Source organism: Erythrolamprus reginae, chromosome 2 (genome assembly GCF_031021105.1).
Source record: "Erythrolamprus reginae isolate rEryReg1 chromosome 2, rEryReg1.hap1, whole genome shotgun sequence".
Classification (NCBI taxonomy): Eukaryota; Metazoa; Chordata; class Lepidosauria; order Squamata; family Dipsadidae; genus Erythrolamprus; species Erythrolamprus reginae.
This window is the reverse complement of record NC_091951.1, coordinates 195,783,701-195,801,334: the sequence shown is the minus strand read 5'-3', so window position 1 is coordinate 195,801,334 and position 17,634 is coordinate 195,783,701. Positions and strand designations below refer to the sequence as shown.

At 41.0% G+C, this 17,634-nt stretch overlaps 1 protein-coding gene across 2 annotated transcripts in view; it reads left to right on the top strand.

The window, feature by feature from the left end:
* Window positions 1-17,634, top strand: part of RAPGEF3 (Rap guanine nucleotide exchange factor 3) — a 108,372-nt gene that overhangs the window by 15,944 nt on the left and 74,794 nt on the right. Inside the window, exons 1-2 of one of the 2 annotated variants that reach the window (XM_070741017.1) lie at window positions 231-539; window positions 1,698-1,913. In XM_070741017.1, the coding sequence (XP_070597118.1) occupies window positions 534-539; window positions 1,698-1,913 (222 nt within the window). In that variant the 5' untranslated portion in view covers window positions 231-533. Of the gene's footprint in view, window positions 1-230; window positions 540-1,697; window positions 1,914-17,634 lie in introns of those variants that run through there. The other variant, XM_070741018.1, reaches the window with a different exon arrangement.

The following is a 17,634-nucleotide window of genomic DNA, read 5'->3' as shown; positions in this document are numbered from 1 at the left end:
ATCCGTTCACAGGTTCCGGGGGTGGAGTGGGGAGGACGAGGGAAGTTGCTCCCGGGCTTCTCCAGCCGAATGCTTCTGGGCTAAGGGCCAAGGGCTCTCCTTGGCGGCAACCTCGGCGGCGCTTTTCCTACTTTCTTGCTCTCGTCCCGCGGCTCCCGAAGAGGGAAGGTGCGAAAGAGAGGGAGGTGCGCGCGCGCGCGCTCTTCTTTCCCCTCACGCTGTGTTTGTTGTGTGTGTGTGTGAGAGAGAGAGGGCGAGCGAGCGAGAGAGCAGGAAGCCAAGAGCGAGGAGATCCTGGTGGCTCCCGGGCGTTGCCGGGGAAACATTTTTTATTTTGCAAGGAGCACGCAACCCACCAGATCGCAACTTCAAAGTCAAAGAGATCGCGCCCGTGCGCTTTAGTTACGACTGCCCCCTCCCCGCGCGCCTCATGTTCCCATGTCGCTGCTATCCTAACAGCGTCGCGCACGTGATTTCGGAAGGCTGCTGACTCCGCTGCGGCGGGAATTCTCAATGAGGACCAGGCACCGGACATGAAGGTAAGCGTGGGTCGCCTTCTGGGCGGTGTGTGTGTGTGAGAGAGAGGAGAGTCCCACTTTTCTGCGGTTCTGCAACGCCCGGATTTAGGAAGGTGGGCGCGGGACTCCGGCGCAGAAGGAGATCTCTCTCTCTCTCTCTCTCTCTGTGTGTGTTTAAATCTGCCGTAAGAGAAAGAGGGGGTAAAAGATCCCGATCGTCCCAACGCTTCGAAAGTTGGTAGAAGAAAACACCGGGTAGGAATTAAAAGGAAAAAGGAGTGTTCTCAAAGCAACCGTAGTCGGGTCAGATTTTCAGGTCAGATCTCTCATTTAATAGTACAAGGTGGATTTTCAGGCAAACCATTCTTCTCCTTTCAGCTACCGCGTTCATTGTTAAAATCACTGAAGTACAAAGTTTTGACTGCTCTAAAGTACAATAATGTACCATATATTTTTGTGTGTGCGCACCCGTATATATCTTTTCTTTTATGTATACTGAGAGCATATGCACCAAGACAAGTTCCTTGTGTGTCCAGTCACACTTTGCAAATAAATATTCTATTCTATTCTATTCTATTCTAATGTACAGTATATATGTGCATATGTATATGTATTTCTCTCTCTCTCTCTCTCTCTGTATGTATGTATGTATGTATGTATGTATATATGTAATCCTTAACTTATTAGAGTTCATTTAGTGACCATTTAAAGTTAAAACAGTATTGAAAAAAAAAGGACATGACTATTTTTCACACTTAATGACCATTGCAGCATCCCCATGGTCCTTCATTTACGTTTCGATGATTGACAATTGGTTCAGCTTTATGATGGTCATAGACTGTGTCCAGGGCTCACGTGATCCCCTTTTGCCACCTTCTGACCGGCAGAATTAACAGGGAAGCCAGATTCATTTAACAACCGTGTTACTAATTGAAGAGCTGCAGTGATTCGCTTAACCAACGTAAGCCAGGAACATCGTAAAAATGGGGCAAAACTCCCTGAGCAAATGACTCACTTGGAAACATACATTCTGGACTCGGTTGTGGATGTAAGTCGAGGGCTGCCTGTATACCTGTGATAGTAGCACTACTGTTTTGAGAACAATATCCAAGGCTGGCAGGATGGGAAAAAGGAATCGTTCCGGTGTTTTCTTAGCTGTTATTTTTCTTCTTCCCAAAGGTGGCCTGGAGTGGGCAGGGAAGGTGGAATGTCGAACTTCCGCCCGGTGAGGTTGAAGACTTGTCCCAGTTCTCTGTGGGACTCGTGGACTCGACCCCTGAAAGAAACCTCCTCTACGAGCTTTGGAAAAAAATGCACTTGTTCCGCAGCTGCAGCTATCGGATCCAGCTGGAGGGGCAGATGAACAATGCCCCAAGGATCCAGGGCATCCGATGGGTAAGTAAGAATGCCTGGTCCTTTGCAGACAATCGGTCCGGTCCTATTTTATAGGTGAACTATTAGCCAGTTTGTCTGGGCTCTGAGGCCCTGGAGAGGAGACCACTTGGAGACCCAAGGATTGTAGTTCAAAGAGAAGTGTGATGGATATGTCCATGTAGGAGCCTTCTCCACCCCATAGGCAGGAATATTGGTGCAGCTAAGACAAATCATTCATTTAATGTTAAGCTGTGAGTCAGAGTGACAGCAGAGTGCTGACATGAGCAGGGGCGAAGGGATCTGCATGCTTTCGCTTTTGGGCAGGATGTGAAATCTCTTTACATCACCAGAATCTGAGTGTGCGTTTTATTTTAGCACAGCCCTTGTGTGTCCTGAGAAAGTTTACATTTTGTCCCTTACATCTCTTCTGTTGTCAGAAGTGGGGGAGAGTTGTCTGTGGTTGATTCCTCCCCCACGTATTTTTTTAATATTGCTGTTCTTAACGGAATTGTGTTGGTGGTTCTGTTTGTTCCTTTTTGCTTCCTAAGAATGAGGCTAAACTAAAATTGTCCCACTCAGTGGTCTTGTTTACCCCTTAGGGCAGAGGTCTTCAAACTTGGTAACTTTAACCCCTGTGGACTTCAACTCCCAGAATTCTCCAGCCAGCTATGCTAGCTGGATAATTCTGGGAGTTGAAGTCCATAAATCTTAAAGTTGCCAAGTTTGGGGACCCCTGCCTTAGGGGATAAAGTTTTCCCAAACTTTTGACATATGTGTACACCTTCTATAATTTTTGTAACGCTTAGTACCCCTCGTCAAAGAAAATGGATGTATTTTAATAACAATCAAAATATATTTATTTTTATATATTTATGTATATATATTTGGTACATACACAAAATAATAATAAACGGAAAATAAAATTATTCATAATAAAATATAAATAAAAGTTATATTATAAATAACATTTATTTGGATCAATGTGAAGGATGAAAATGTTTGTGCTGAGATCACAAATCATAATTTAGTTCCCTGGTTGTTAATTTTAATCTGAGATGCGGTTCCACATCCAATAGTCTGTTCCTTTTTTTTGACTTAATGTCTACAAATGATGAAAAAGCAACTTCACATAAATATGAAGTTGGAAAAGGCAAGATGTATTCCAGAACTTCAGAACTATCCCCACCAAATTCTGGTGCAACGCGTACCCCCACCAAACTCTTCCCGTACCCTGCCCTGAGGGTATGCGCACCACACTTTGGGAAACACTGCCTTAGGGTGAAAACCTGCCTGCTCCTAAGGAGTTCAGGGTTACGTGAGTCAATCCTCAGAACATCAGAGAATATATACTGGCAGTCCTCGACTTAAGAACCCCAATTGAGCCCCCAAAGTTTCTGTTGCTAAGTGAGACATTTGGTAAGCGGGGGTTGTGCCCCATTTTATGACTTTTCTTGCTGCAGTTGTTAAGTGAATCACTGCTGTGGTTGCGCTGGGAACGTGGTTGTTAAGTGAATCTGGCTTCCCATTGACTTTGCTTCTCAGAAGGGGAGGTGATCGCATGAACCCAGGATACTGTAACCATCATAAATATGAATCAATTGCCAAGCTTTGGAACTTTGATCACGTGACCACAGGGAGGCTGCAACGATTGCATGAAAAATGGTCATACGCAGGGGCGGATTCCCGATTCCGCCGCTACTGGTGCGCTGCATGTGCAGCTTTACTTTTGCTGCAGGCACATGTGTGCGCTCCAGCAAGGTTTTGATCCTGCACATGCGCAGGAAGCAAAATCTCATGAGGGGATGCATGCTCAGGAGAGATTTTGGTTGTTTTTTTTTGCTTCTGCACCTGCGCAGAAGCAATATTTTACTGGGACAAGCACACCCACCCACACAGCAGAAGCAAACCTGCCTGCGCAGCTCAATTTTTGCTAACGGTATGCCATCCTTATCTGTACTGGTAGCAACCTGATACTAGTCGTATGTTACTTTTTTTCAGTGCTGTTGTAACTTGGAACATTGTCACTAAATTAACTGTTGTGAATTGAGAATTACTTCCATTAGAAGAAAGAGAACAGTACTGTAAATACAAAAAAACAAGAACCGATTTAGCAGAATATCCGATTCTAGCCATTGCAGTTTTAAAGTGGTTTATGGCAGAATTATATACTCTTAAGAGCAGCAGCCCTCCATATAACAACCCCCCTCATTCTGAAAATTTTGAGCTTAATCCCCCAGGGATCTTTATGACCCAAAATGAAATTTGAGACCTGTAGATTATTTGTCATGCAGATCTCAAATTTGTGATGAATTGGCTTTTCTTCATTTGAGGGGTTCTTACCATGAGTGTGGGTTTTTTTTCCATTTTGTTTTCTTTTTGCTACACACTGATTGTTACATTAAGTTACTCCTGAAACAGTAAAAGTGTATAGTAAATGCGAACAGAACAGCAAGGTTAAATACACAATTGGAAAGCAGCTATATTAGCCCTACTGGGTTTTATTTCAAAGTAAATTAAATCCATTTTTGTCCCTGGTAGCAGCTTTGGGAATGTGGCCTTCAACAAGTTACTCTAGGGTCAAATGAAAGGGGGGGAAAAAAGGATTCGACTAAATGTGATGAAACATAGCATGGCTTAATATATGAGAACCCAGATTAATGAATTTCGTAGTTGAGCAGGAATTTGAATGTGATATGCTGGGTGAGGGTCATGGGAATTATAGCCATCCTTTTTGGGAAGGGTCTTTGCATATCATTCTGTTGCTTTGGGGGGATTAGTACTGTACGCTGAAATGTTATTAACATGCATTCAGTAAAATTATCCTGTCAAGCTCATGGAGAATTCCCACAACCACCATATAAGATAGATAATTAATTGTTCTCTCCATAGTGTATTTTCACAGTCATATTGGGTCATTCTTTGTCAAGTGGACCAGGTGTCCATTTGACTGATTTTTCCAGCCTTATTTGAAAAGAAACCATCACAAAAACAACATATACGATAGGAACAAACATGCTCTTTCTAATGAAATAAAAATAAAGATGATTAAAGGTGAGAAAACAGAGATCTCTGTTTCATCACCTTCAATTACCTTCATTAGAAAGAACAAGATTTTTTCTGTCGCTATCTGTTTTCTCATCTTCAATTGACTTCATTTTTATTTCATTAGAAAGAGCCTGTTTTTTTCTATCACATATGTTGTTTTTGTGATGCTTTCTTTTCAAATAAGGCTTCAATTTCACCTGGTCCACTTGACAAAGAATGACCCTATACGCAAATTGCAATGTAAGGTTATCTTACCCATAGGTAAAAAGTGCATATTTACAGGATGAAATAATCGATCACGTGTAGCTTTAAAAAGAATGTGCCATTTCAATTTTAGGGTTGTTTCAGCTATTTCCAAACTTTTCTGATTAAGTCATGATTTTCTTACATAAGTTTCGGAGCTTAACTGATGATGAGATAATTATATTTCCAGTATAATAATGAATTGGATCCAGTTGCTTATCCCCTTACACAAGATCAAAATGTAAATAGGGTAGTTTCTTTCCGCTGTTTTCATGTACCATATCTGGCCACCAGTGAGTTAACAGTCTGTTATTTAAATCAACAGTTTGAACAAGGAGTACTCTTCCTCCCCATTCTTTCCTTATTCAGATGACTGGAAGTATGTGGGAGGATATTTTTTTTACAAATATTCTAAGATCTGTGGCTTTAGGGGTTAGATTAGAAGATGTTCAGAGATATGTGGATGACTTGGGGGAGGGAACAACATTCTCTATCTGTTTATCTTTTTTCTCTTCCCTCCCCCTCTCTGTACGCAAACATATCCATCACAATTGAAGTGGGAAATAATGGAGGAAAACTTTTTTGCAGCTTTTCTTTACATTTTTTCAAAAGGGTATATATTTATTGCATTTTGAAGTTTTCTTGGGGTGGTTTATAAGACTTTCCAGCTAAGATTTTAGAAGTCACTTGTATATCAAAAGATTCGGTAAACAAAAACATAATTTTGCTTGGCATCAAATAAGGAATAAAATAATAGGAGGGATATTTCTCTGGGATGGACACTCTAGAATTGGGACTACCACTAAGAAGTCAGTTTCTAGTTGGTCATTCTAGTTGGTCATTAAGAGCCGGGATGGCACAGTGGTTAGAGTGCAGCACTGCAGGCTACCTCAGTTAACTGCTAGCTGTAATTCAGCAGTTGAAATCTCACCACCAGTTCAAGGTTGACTCAGACTTCCATCCTTCCAGTTGGGTAAAATGAGGACCCAGATTGTTGGGGGCAATAGGCTGATTCTGTAAAACACTTAGAGAGGGCTGTAAAGGAATAGAATAGAATTTTTTTTATTGGCCAAGTGTGATCGGACACACAAGGAATTTGTCTTGGTGCATATGCTCTCAGCATACATAAAATAAAATATACATTTGTCAAGAATCATGTGGTACGACACTTAATGATTGTCATAGGGGTCAAATAAGCAATGAAGAAGCAATATTAATAAAAATCTTAGGATAAAAGCAACAAGTTACAGTCATACAGTCAACATGGGAGGAAATGGGTGATAGGGATGATGAGAAAAACTAGTAGAATAGAACTGCAGATTTAGTAGAAAGTTTGACAGTGTTGAGGGAATTATTTGTTTAGTAGAGTGATGGCGTTTGGAAAAAAACTGTTCTTGTGTCTAGTTGTCTTGGTGTGCAGTGATCTGTAGCGACATTTTGAGGGTAGGAGTTGAAACAGTTTGTGTCCAGGATGTGAGGGGTCAGTAAATATTTTCCCCACCCTCTTTTTGACTCGTGCAGTATACAGGTCCTCAATGGAAGGCAGGTTGGCAGCAATTGCTTTTTCTGCAGTTCTGATTGTCCTCTGAAGTCTGTGTCGGTCCTGTTGGGTTGCAGCACCAAAAGCACTATGAAGCAGCATAAAAGTCTAAATGCTATTGCTATTGCCCTGGTCACCTTCAACCTGGAAGCACACTCCGATCAACATATCTGAAAATGTTTATAGGGCAGGTGTTACTTCAGATGCTGTGGTTCCTAGCCGTGAAGGGCATTATCTAATAGGTTAGTACCAGTACTTTGGAATGGGAATGAAAACGAATAGGGGACCCAAAGATGCTGATAATATAACACTGACTGAATACATTCAAAACGCTTGGTTCTGATCAGCACGCTGCAGGAGAAATGTGGTACTTTCACAATGATCACAATGGAATTTTCCTCATTGAAGATACCTCAGGTGATTAGCATCTATGTGCACTCAACACAAGATTTGGAGGGTTTTTTTTGCTCCATTTGTGGTTAGGACTACCCTCAGTGATCTTTGATGAATGAGAGGATTCTCACTAGTCTACTAGTCTAAGCTCTTGTCTCAGGTCGGGGCAGAAGTTGGTGATAAATGAATGCCTTGCCACACTATCTATAGAAATCCTGGTGTTTATGGGAACTTGGGAGGGGTGATTTTCATAAGGGAACTGATGCAGCCACAAAGCATTCTTTTGAGTGGTTCAAGGCCATCCTGCAACCCACCCACCAAAGCGGAAGTGGAGGAAGGACTTATCATGCTGGCACAATCTGAGTGGACAATGTGACAAGTTTGTGGGTGGGAGACAACGGATGTGAACTTTCAACTGAGTGGGAAACTCAGATTCTGGTTTCCCAGTGTAGGTGCCAGGATGGCTCCGGAAATAAATTGGAACTTTGAGGAGTGCTTTGACTTGGACTCTGATTTAATTTGGATGTTACCTGGAACTTTTACTTCTTGCTTTTGATCTCGTCTGTGGAAATCTATTGGTGCCGGCTTCATGATATTTATGACTGTTACTGGATTCTCTTTGGTGATTTCAACCAGATGTGGAGCAGATAGCCAGGACCCTGATTGTAAGAACAAGTGGAGAGCTTACAGATACAATATGTCAAAGGGCATCACTTCTAATATCACTAGATTTGAGCTTTTGAATTTCTCAACTTCGATCACCAGCTTTATTCTCCATCCTTTGTCAGTGGCTATATTTCCTTTCAGTTCCCAGGCAGATGGCAGCAATTAGAGTTGGTCTCACTAACTGAGGCCACACCTGAGAGCCGTTGTGTGTTTTGGTTGGGGTTCACCTGTTGCCTGCATGAACCCAGCTTCTGTGGCTCAGTTAGTAACATCCTGATGAAAAATCATGACCTAGCAAACGTATAAATAACAACCCCCTTTATTTTATTCTTTCTTTCTTACCACCACAAAATTCTTTTTATTACAGAACTTTTCAGGGAAAGTCACTTGAAAACCTTATAGTGTGGGAAAATAAAAAAAGAAGGAAAGAGCTACCAGTTTAGGGAATGGGCACCTGATTTGAGAATGGCTTGGGAAGGGATGCATCTTTCGCCACCTGAAAAAAAAAAGATCTAAAAATCCAATACAGTATTTCTGAATGTCAACAACTTTAGGATTTGTGTATTTCCACTCCTACAATCTCAAGCTGACCGGGAAATTCTGGAAGTTGCAGTCCATACAATTTAAAGTTGCAAAAGTTGAGAAACGCTGATCTGACCAACCGCTCAGCATTGTGATTAAGCTTAAAGTAGCAGTTTGAGTTCCTTGGTCACCAACAAGTAACCAATAAACAAACCAAAAAAAGGCCTGTCCCTTGGCTTCTAAGCAGGATGTTCAAGCACCCACGCCTGCCTGGAAGCTATTTCCCCCCGAAAATAATAGCTTTCTTTTAAAATCCATGGAGTAAAAAAAAAAAAATAGCCTCCGCTTATTTAGGAGTGTTTAAAAAAAAAAAGCAAGCTCAGAATAAGTAGTTTTCTTTCTAATTATTTCCCAAGGTTAGGAAGTGCTCTGGGATTTGAATTTTAATCTGAACAGGGAGAAAAGAAAAATATATTGCAGGAGTTAGAGGTGATTCATATTAGGGCTGATAGATGTAAGCCAGCAAAGAGGCTGAGTTTGAGGACTTTGTTCAATAGAGAGTCTTCATTTCCCTGCCCCCATTTCAAGGAAAGCAGCTTCCCCAGGGAACTCCTGGCTTTTTTCTTTGGTCTAAGGAAGGGCGATACCAAGGAGTAGCCAAACATAGCTAGGAAGAGAAAGACAGGCTCCTGGTTTGGCTTCCTGCCTAATTTGACCGGATTTCTGGCGACAGACGGACTCCCTGCTCTCTTGCAACCACCAGCCGGAAAAAAGCAGGGTGGGGTGGAAGGGGGAGAAAGGGGGAGGTGACGGCTCCCTTCGGAAGTGGCTTGGCCTCTGTGAGTTTGAGAGGTTGCCTGGAATAGTGGCCGTTCCATTGATCACATGCTCAGTGAACCCTGAGAGCAAGCAGGCGGTCAAGTGGAGTCCTCATGAAAAAAATTCCTCTGGTGCAGTCGAGTTCAAAAGGTTTCAGGGATTGATCTGTTCCCCACTTCAATACTGGAAAAGGTTAGATAGGTATAATTGCTGTGAAATCAAATCCAGGCACTGCAGAAAGAGGATAAGTGAATTTGTTTTGTGAAGGTGGAAAAAAAATAAAAACTTTTAGAAGAAAAAAAGAAAGAGGATAAGTTTGATCTACCTGTGGAAAAATATAATCTTAGTTATTCTCTGCTACAGAGTGGTCGGGTAGCAGTGGTCTATGTACACAATTATTCTGCTTGCAGAATTCATGAGTCAGAACCTGTCAAGTTGAGACTTTTAAAACTATCACGATTAAGAAAAGCTGTGCTTGGCATGATCAATGTATGTGCCAGTTGATTCGATGCAATAAAGCAGTGATGGCGAACCTATGGCATGGGTGCCACAGGTGGCACACGGAGCCATATCTGTTGGCACGTGAGCTTTTGCCCTTGCTCAGCTCCGATGTGCTTGTGTGTGCTGGCCAGCTGATTTTTAGCTCACACAGAGGCTCTGGTTTCCTCAGCTCCAGGGATACCTTTGGAGCCTGGGGAGGATGAAACACAAGCCTACTGGGCCCATCAGAAGTTGGGAAATAGGCTGTTTCCTGCTTCCAGAGGGCCTGGGAGGTGGGAGAAACTGTTTTCGCGCTCCTCAGTCATTGAATTATGGGTGTGGGCACTCGCGCATACACAATAGTGCATGCCTACACTCTTTTGGCACCTGAGGGGAAAAAGGTTCGCCATCACTGCAATAGAAGATAGAGCTGTAGCTGGAAGGTTAGGCTGACAGGAGGCTGTGGAGTGGTCTTTGTTTGATGCTGCAGTTCCAAGAGCTTCTCCTTAAAAATATAGCTTGGTAAAATTTAACGCTGTGACTTTGGAAGTTGATGAGACAATGTAGAGAGAAGGCTCCACTCACATCTGTCTGGACACATCCACAGAGGCAAAAATTTTAGCTGGCCCTGCAAGATGCTGGGCAGGAGAGCACTTGAAGAGCTGAAGAGAGGATGGGCTCACACTTTGTTACCTGTCAGTGTTAATCACTACCCAGCTTCTCATCTAAGTTGCTTGTAAATCATCATCAGCTGCCTTGGGGCTCCAAATAGTGAATGGTTTGGAATTCTGGGTGTTGCTGTGCCAGTGCACCATTGGAGGAGTCCAATGGGAAATAGAATAGAATAGAATAACAGAGTTGGAAGGGACCTTGGAGGTCTTCTAGTCCAACCCCCTGCTTAGACAGGAAACCCTATACTGTACCACTTCAGACAAATGGCTATCCAACATCTTCTTAAAAATTTCCAGTGTTGGAGCATTCACAAGTTCTGGAGGCAAGCTGCTCCATAGATTAATCGTTCTGTCAGTAAATTTCTCCTTAGTTCTATATTACTTCTCTCCTTGATTAGTTTCCATCCATTGCTTCTTGTCCTACCGTCACAGGTGCTTTGGAGAATAGGTTGACTCCCTCTTCTTTATGGCATCCCCTGAGATATTGGAACACTGTTATCATGTTCTCCCTGGTCCTTCTTTACATTAAATTAGCTATGCCCAGCTCCTGCAACCAGTGTTCCCTCTAATTTTGGGGGGGGGGGGGGGCGGAAAAGTATAGTGTCTGAGCAGCAGTCCCTTCGGGACTGGGCGGCACAGAAATAATAAACAAACAAACAAACAAACAAACAAACAAACAAATAAAAAACCCACCCTGTTTTGCCTCAGAGAATTTCAAAATAAAATACTGTACTGTGTGTCTATAACGGTGAGCTCATAATAGGGCAACTCTATCAATATCAAAATGCCACTTAAATAGTTGAGCTAGTTTCAAACTAGATTTTGATTTTCTTTCTCTCTTCCTTACTCCCATTCTTTTTCTTTTTCTTTCTCTTTTTTCTATCTGTTTCTCTCTCTTCCTCTCTTCCTCTCTCTCTCCTTCCCTCTCACTCTTTCCCTCTCGGCTTCTGGGCAGGTTTGGAAAACTCTGAGTTGATGATGATTTTTAAGTGAGCGATTGCTCACTGCTCAGTTTAGAGGGAACTATGCCTGCAACCGTTCTTCATATATTTTAGCTTCCAGTCCCCTAATAATCTTTGTTGCTCTTCTCTGCAGTCTTTCTAGAATTTCAACCTCCTTATTGCATCGTGGTGCTCAAAACTGAATGCAGGACTCCAAGTGTGGCCTTACCAAGGCCTTATAAAGTGGCATCAACACTTCACATGATCTTGATTCTATCCCTCTGTTAATGCAGCCTAGAACTGTGTCGGCTTTTTTGGCAGCTGCTGCACACTACTGACTCATATTTAAATGGTTGTCAACTAGGACTCCCATTTAAATATGAGCCAGGGAAGGTTCATCTACCATAGTGAAGACAAACTCTTTAAAAAAAACCCACATCATTATACATTTTTACAGATCTTCTCTGTGAGACATTTTTCATCCTCTCCTCTGAATGATTTCTTAGAATTTAAGAGATGTCCTGCTTTTGGAATAGAGGCTTCCTGATATCAGTTTTTTGAGAACTAATCAGGTGCTCAAAATTTAAATTAACTCTAACTGAACAACCATTCACATGACCAAATGACCACCCTGGCACATAAGACATTCATAAGCTAAGGAGAATAGGATGGGAAAATCCTGCTGCTGATGTTACCTAGTCTGGTAACGAATGTCCAAAATTGAAACAATCTTGGAGAGCAAACCACTGCCAAAATCTAGAAACTGAGCTACAAGTATTTTCTAGCATTTTGCCAGTTTCCCAAGTTCAAAATTCATGATTTGTGGATTACATCAAAGTGTAAAGAGAGGAAATGGCCCAGATATTGTGAAACTTCAGGTCAGGGGTCCCCAAACTTGGCAAGTTTAAAGACTTGTGGACTTCAACTCCCAGAATTCTCCAGCCAGCTATTCTTCAGTGAGCTATGCTGGCTGGAGAATTCTGGGAGTTGAAGTCCACAAGTCTTTAAACTTGCCAAGTTTGAAGACCTCTGCTCCAGGTGGTTATGAGGACAGCATAGTGATCCAGCTTCAAAGGGCAAAATGTGGTTTGGCACATGCAGGGAAACGGTGTCACGGTTATCAGGAAGGCTTTAAATAGCTGCTTCCTTTCCTGAGCTTGTATGGCTGCCTCATATGCAATCCCAAGGAAAGCACTCCCGAATCCCATTTTATCCCTGAATCTGGATTTCTGCACTCCTCCTCCTGGTCAATTGAGCTACCTTTCCTTCATAGCACAAATGAGGATGCTGGAAATAGGAGGCTTGTTTGTGCTCCACAACAAAAGGTAAGTTATAAATATAACAAATAATATCCTCCCCATATAGAAATATCTAAATGTGGCACCTGCAGGAAACTAATATGACAGGAAAAATGCTAGACCAGGATCTTTGTAACTCCAGTCTAATTTACTATATATATATATATGGGGAACTGTCCTTGATGAAAGAGCCCATTGAGTTCCTGCTGACAGTACGAGTGAGGGTGGGCAGGGCCCTATTCTGTTTCTGATTTTGAGAGGGTTTATTTTTGGGTGGCAAAGAGGAATAAAAGTGGTGTTTGTTTCAGCACTGCTGTGAAAGTAGAGAAGGCATGAGCTGAGCTACAAGTAACCCTTGGAATAGGACAGTGATGATGAACCTAGAAGCTCTGGGAGGGCATTTTTGGCTTCCAGAGGGCCTCTGGGGGGATGGGGAGGGCGTTTTTACCCTCCATCGGCTCCAGGGCAGCCTTTGGAGCTTGGGGAGGGCGAAACACAAGCCTACTGAGTCCACCAGAAGTTGGGAAACAGGCCATTTCCAGCCTCCAGATGGCCTACAGGGTGCGGGGGAAGCTGTTTTTGCCCTCCCCAGGCATTGAATTATAGGTGTGGGCACTTGCGCATGCATGATAGTTCATGTGCACGCTCTTTTGGCACCTGAGGAAAAAAAGGTTCGCCGTCTCTGAAATAGAAAAACCTTATTGTTCTGTCTCTTGAGAATTCTATATATTCTATCTATATTCTATCTACGGGACCATCTCCTGCCACATACCTTCCAGAGACCAATAAGTTCGCACAGGGTTGGCCTTCTTCAAGACTCGTTGACTAAACAATGCAAGTTGGCAGGGTCACGGGGGAGGGTCTTCTCGGTGGCCGCCCCGGCTCTATGGAACCAACTCCTCCCCCCCCCAATGTCTATACTGCTCCCACTCTACTGACCTTCTGCGAAAACCTAGCTTTGCCGGCAGGCCTGGATGCCATGAACTTTACATCTGTCATGGCCAAATTGTATTGAGTGGTATGCATGTGTTGATTGGATTGTCTGAGTTGTGGGTTTTTTAACTGGGATGGATGGATGGATAAGTAAGTAAGTAAGTAAATTTAAAATAATAATAATAATAATAATAATAATAATAATAATAATAATAATAATAAAAATAAAAAATAAATAATAAATAATAAAATAAATAATAAAATAAAATAAAATAAAATATAATCTTTCCTTCTGATCGGTAGGACAAAAACAGGTAGCAGTATAAACAGGCCAAAGTACAGTATATCCAAATACTAATTCGGCTTGTTGGAAGTGTAAAGGAGATGTAGGTAGCTTGTTTCACATGTAGTGGTTGTGTCCTAAAGCTAAGAAGTATTGGGAAAAGATTCATGGAGGGCTATAACAGGAAGAGAGATGGAATATTCTCCAGAATTCTTTTTACTAAGGATAATAAAGAAGCAACAACCAAAGGATATAAAATATTTATCACTACACATTATTACTGTAGCAAGAATGGCTTAAGTTATGCCCAATATTGGAAGGATGACAAATCTCCAGTGGGAAATATATTGATTGACAAAATATACAGGTGTGCAGAGACGGACAAATTGACAATAGAATTGAAAGGACAAAGTGAATCGGACTATTATAAGGTTTAGACAAAATGGTATAACTGGATGGGAAAAATAAGAGAAAAACAGTGTGATAGTCAGAAACGGGACAATGAAAAGATATGATATATTTTAAATACTGTAGATGCGAATTGTAAAGTATAAAATCTAGATGTGGATTTATGAAAAATGTTATGATGTTTAAAGAAAAAAACTAAAAAAAACCCAGGTAGCAGTGAGGTATGGAACTATGGAGATGACTCCGTAGTAAGCTGGCAGTGGAGATTCAAGAAATTTATTTGAGCCACCTTCAAGCAAACAAACAGCAAAGCATCCATTATTCTTACCTTAATCAGAGTAGCCTGGACTGTACTAGGGAAAGACAGGCAGGACAAAGCTTCTGTGCTGCAGTCACATCAGATGATTCTGTAGATGTATTTGCAGATATAATTCCACATATTCACCTTGGATTCCCTGTGGTGAGTGAAATGGGCATCTGGTGAAATAATTTGGGATTCTGCACAGAATGGAACCTGAAGAAGAAGCTGAACTGCTCCATAGTTCAAGATTTCTGATTGTGAATTTGATTTGTGCAATTTTTTTTCTTTTTTTGCATCTGTGGGCAGCCTAATAGGGCAGAATGACTAGATCCAGGAAATAACAGTACTTTGTGGATATAATGCTACCTGCCTTGAAGCAGATGGGTGGTATGTTCTGTTGAAGAAGCCTTAGATTTGACCTTTGACCCAGTACCCAACTTTTCCTTTTGAAAAAAAAGTTATTAAGTTGCTGAGGAAGCATGGAAGGTTTGGGATGAAATAAGTACAGTATCTGAATCCTTTTCAGTTAGGTTTCTGGTCCAATCATGGGAAAGATACTCCACTGCTTGCTTTGGTTCAGTGACTTTATCAGGGTTTAGATTGGGGGGGGGGGAGTGTTAGTACTATGAGTGACATTCAATACTGTATCATTGCTCTTGGCATCTTTCTGGGTTGTCTATATGCGCTGGACATGGCAGTACAATTTTATTCTGTTCCTGACCATTAATCATAGTCAGGGGTGATAGAGGAGAAACACCCTGGCCCTTGGACCTTTCTTTATAAATGTCTGTAAAACTTGGTACTCTCATTTAGATTTTTATGAAACATTTTATAGAAACCACCTGTCATAAGGCCACACTTGGAATACTGCGTTCAGTTTTGGTCATCACGATATAAAAAGGATGTTGAGACTCCAGAAAAAGTACAGAGAAGAGCAACTAAGATGATTAGGGGACTGGAGGTTAAAACATATGAAGAATGGTTGCAGGAACTGGGTATGTCTAGTTTAATGAAAAGAAGTCTAAAGTCTAATAATATATAATAATATATAATGTGTATAGACATTAATATAATATACTGTAGTTCTAAATGCTATTGCTAATGAAAAGAAGGACTAGGGGAGACATGGTATCAGTGTTCCAATATCTCAGGGGTTGCCACAAAGAAGAGGGAGTCAGGCTATTCTCCAAAGCACCTGGTGGTAGGACAAGAAGCAATGGGTGGAAACTAATCAAGGAGAGAAGCAACTTAGAAACTTCCTTAATTAATCAGTGGAACAACTTGCCTCCAGAAGTTGTGAATGCTCCAATACTGGAAGTTTTTAAGATGTTGGATAACCATTTGTTTGAAGTAGTGTAGGGTTTCCTGCCTAAGCAGGGGATTGGACTAGAAGACCTCCAAGGTCCCTTCCAACTTTGTTGTTGTTGTTGTTGTTGTTGTTATTATTATTATTATTATTATTATTATTATTATTATTATTATTGGAGTATTTTTAGAGCAAGGGTATCAAACTCACATCATCATGGGACCAAGAATTGTTTTTGCATTTACCTTCCGTACCAGTTCATAAAAGTGGGCATGTGCACTTAAGAGGTGGCATCAACTGAAGGAGTTTATCCTGATGACAGTTATACCTTTTCCAACAACCTTACACTTTGTGGTGCTGTTATCTTTTAATAGTGCAACCCCCAAATGCCCATCAGGGCAAAGTGATGCCGTTTGCTGAAAAGGATGCCACTGCCTCTTTTTCTGACTATTGGCTGAACTGTGACACTTTTCCAGCATCTGTGCAGTTCACTTGAAAGGGGGAGCAGAAGGGAAAGTTCACCACTGTGATTTCCAGCATAGGGAGAATCTAGGAGGAAAAAAATGGAAGCAAAAGGAACAAAGCAGCCATGTATATTGAGAATGCTGGCCCAGGTAATTCTCAATTTATGACCATAATTGAACCCTAAATTTACTGTTTCCAGGTGATCCATTTGTTTAAGTGAACTTTCCCCATTTTACAACCTTTCTTGACGTAGACAAGTTACATGTTACATGGTTGTTAAGGGAATCAGGCTTCCTCATTGACTTTGCTTGTCAGAAGCGATGACAAGCAAAGGCGATCATCATATGACCCACAGGATACTGCAACCATCATAAATGCGAGTCAGTTGTGCCAAGCATCTAATTTTTGACCCCTGGGGATGCTGCAATGGTTTAAGGGTGGAAAATGGTCATAAGTCACTTTTTTTCAGTGCTGTTGCAACTTTGAACAGTCACTAAATGAACTGTTGTATGTCGAGTGCTACCCGTATAACAATATTCAGAAGACATGATTTCTCACTGCATTTATAGTTATAAATGCATTATAACTATAGTTATAAATTAAATTATAATATATTACAAAATACCAAAATAAATAAAATATTAGTGAGAGGGGGAGGGGAAATAGGGGCAAAGTGAGAAAAGTTAGGGAAAAGAAAAGGAAAACAAGCATTGACTTTCAACTCTCTGTTGCGTTAGAATAAGGTATTAGTATCAAATTACAGCTTTTTGATTTTCCATAATAGAATAGAATAGGAAATAGAATAGAATAACAGATCAGAACAGAGAACAGAGAGTAGAGAATAGAATAGAATAGAATAACAGAACAGAGAACAGAGATTAGAATAGAATAGAATATAACAGAATAGAAAATAGAGAATAGAATAGAATAACAGAACAGAACAGAGAACAGAGAATAATAGAATGAATAGAATAGAATAGAAATCTTTATTGGCCAAATGTGATTGGACACACAAGGAATTTGTCTTTGGTGCATATGCTCTCAGTATACTTAAAAGGACAAGATACATTCATCAAGAATCATGAAGTACAACACTTAATGATTGTCATAGTGTACAAATAAGCGATCAGGAAACAATATTAACATAAATCGTAAGGATACAAGCAACAAGTTACCGTCCTGCAGTCATAAGTGCGAGGAGATGGTGATAGGAATGATGAAAAGACTGATAGTAATAATAATGAAGACTTAAATAATAGTTTGACAGTGTTATTTTTATATATTAATTTCTATAAAGATCTATCAATCTAATCTGTAAAACCCAAAGTCAAAATTTAATTCTTTTCCACATCAAGCAAGAAGTTCAGAAGCGGTTTCCATGTGGAAACAAAAATATCAATATTCTTTTCTTTAAATTAAGACAGTCAA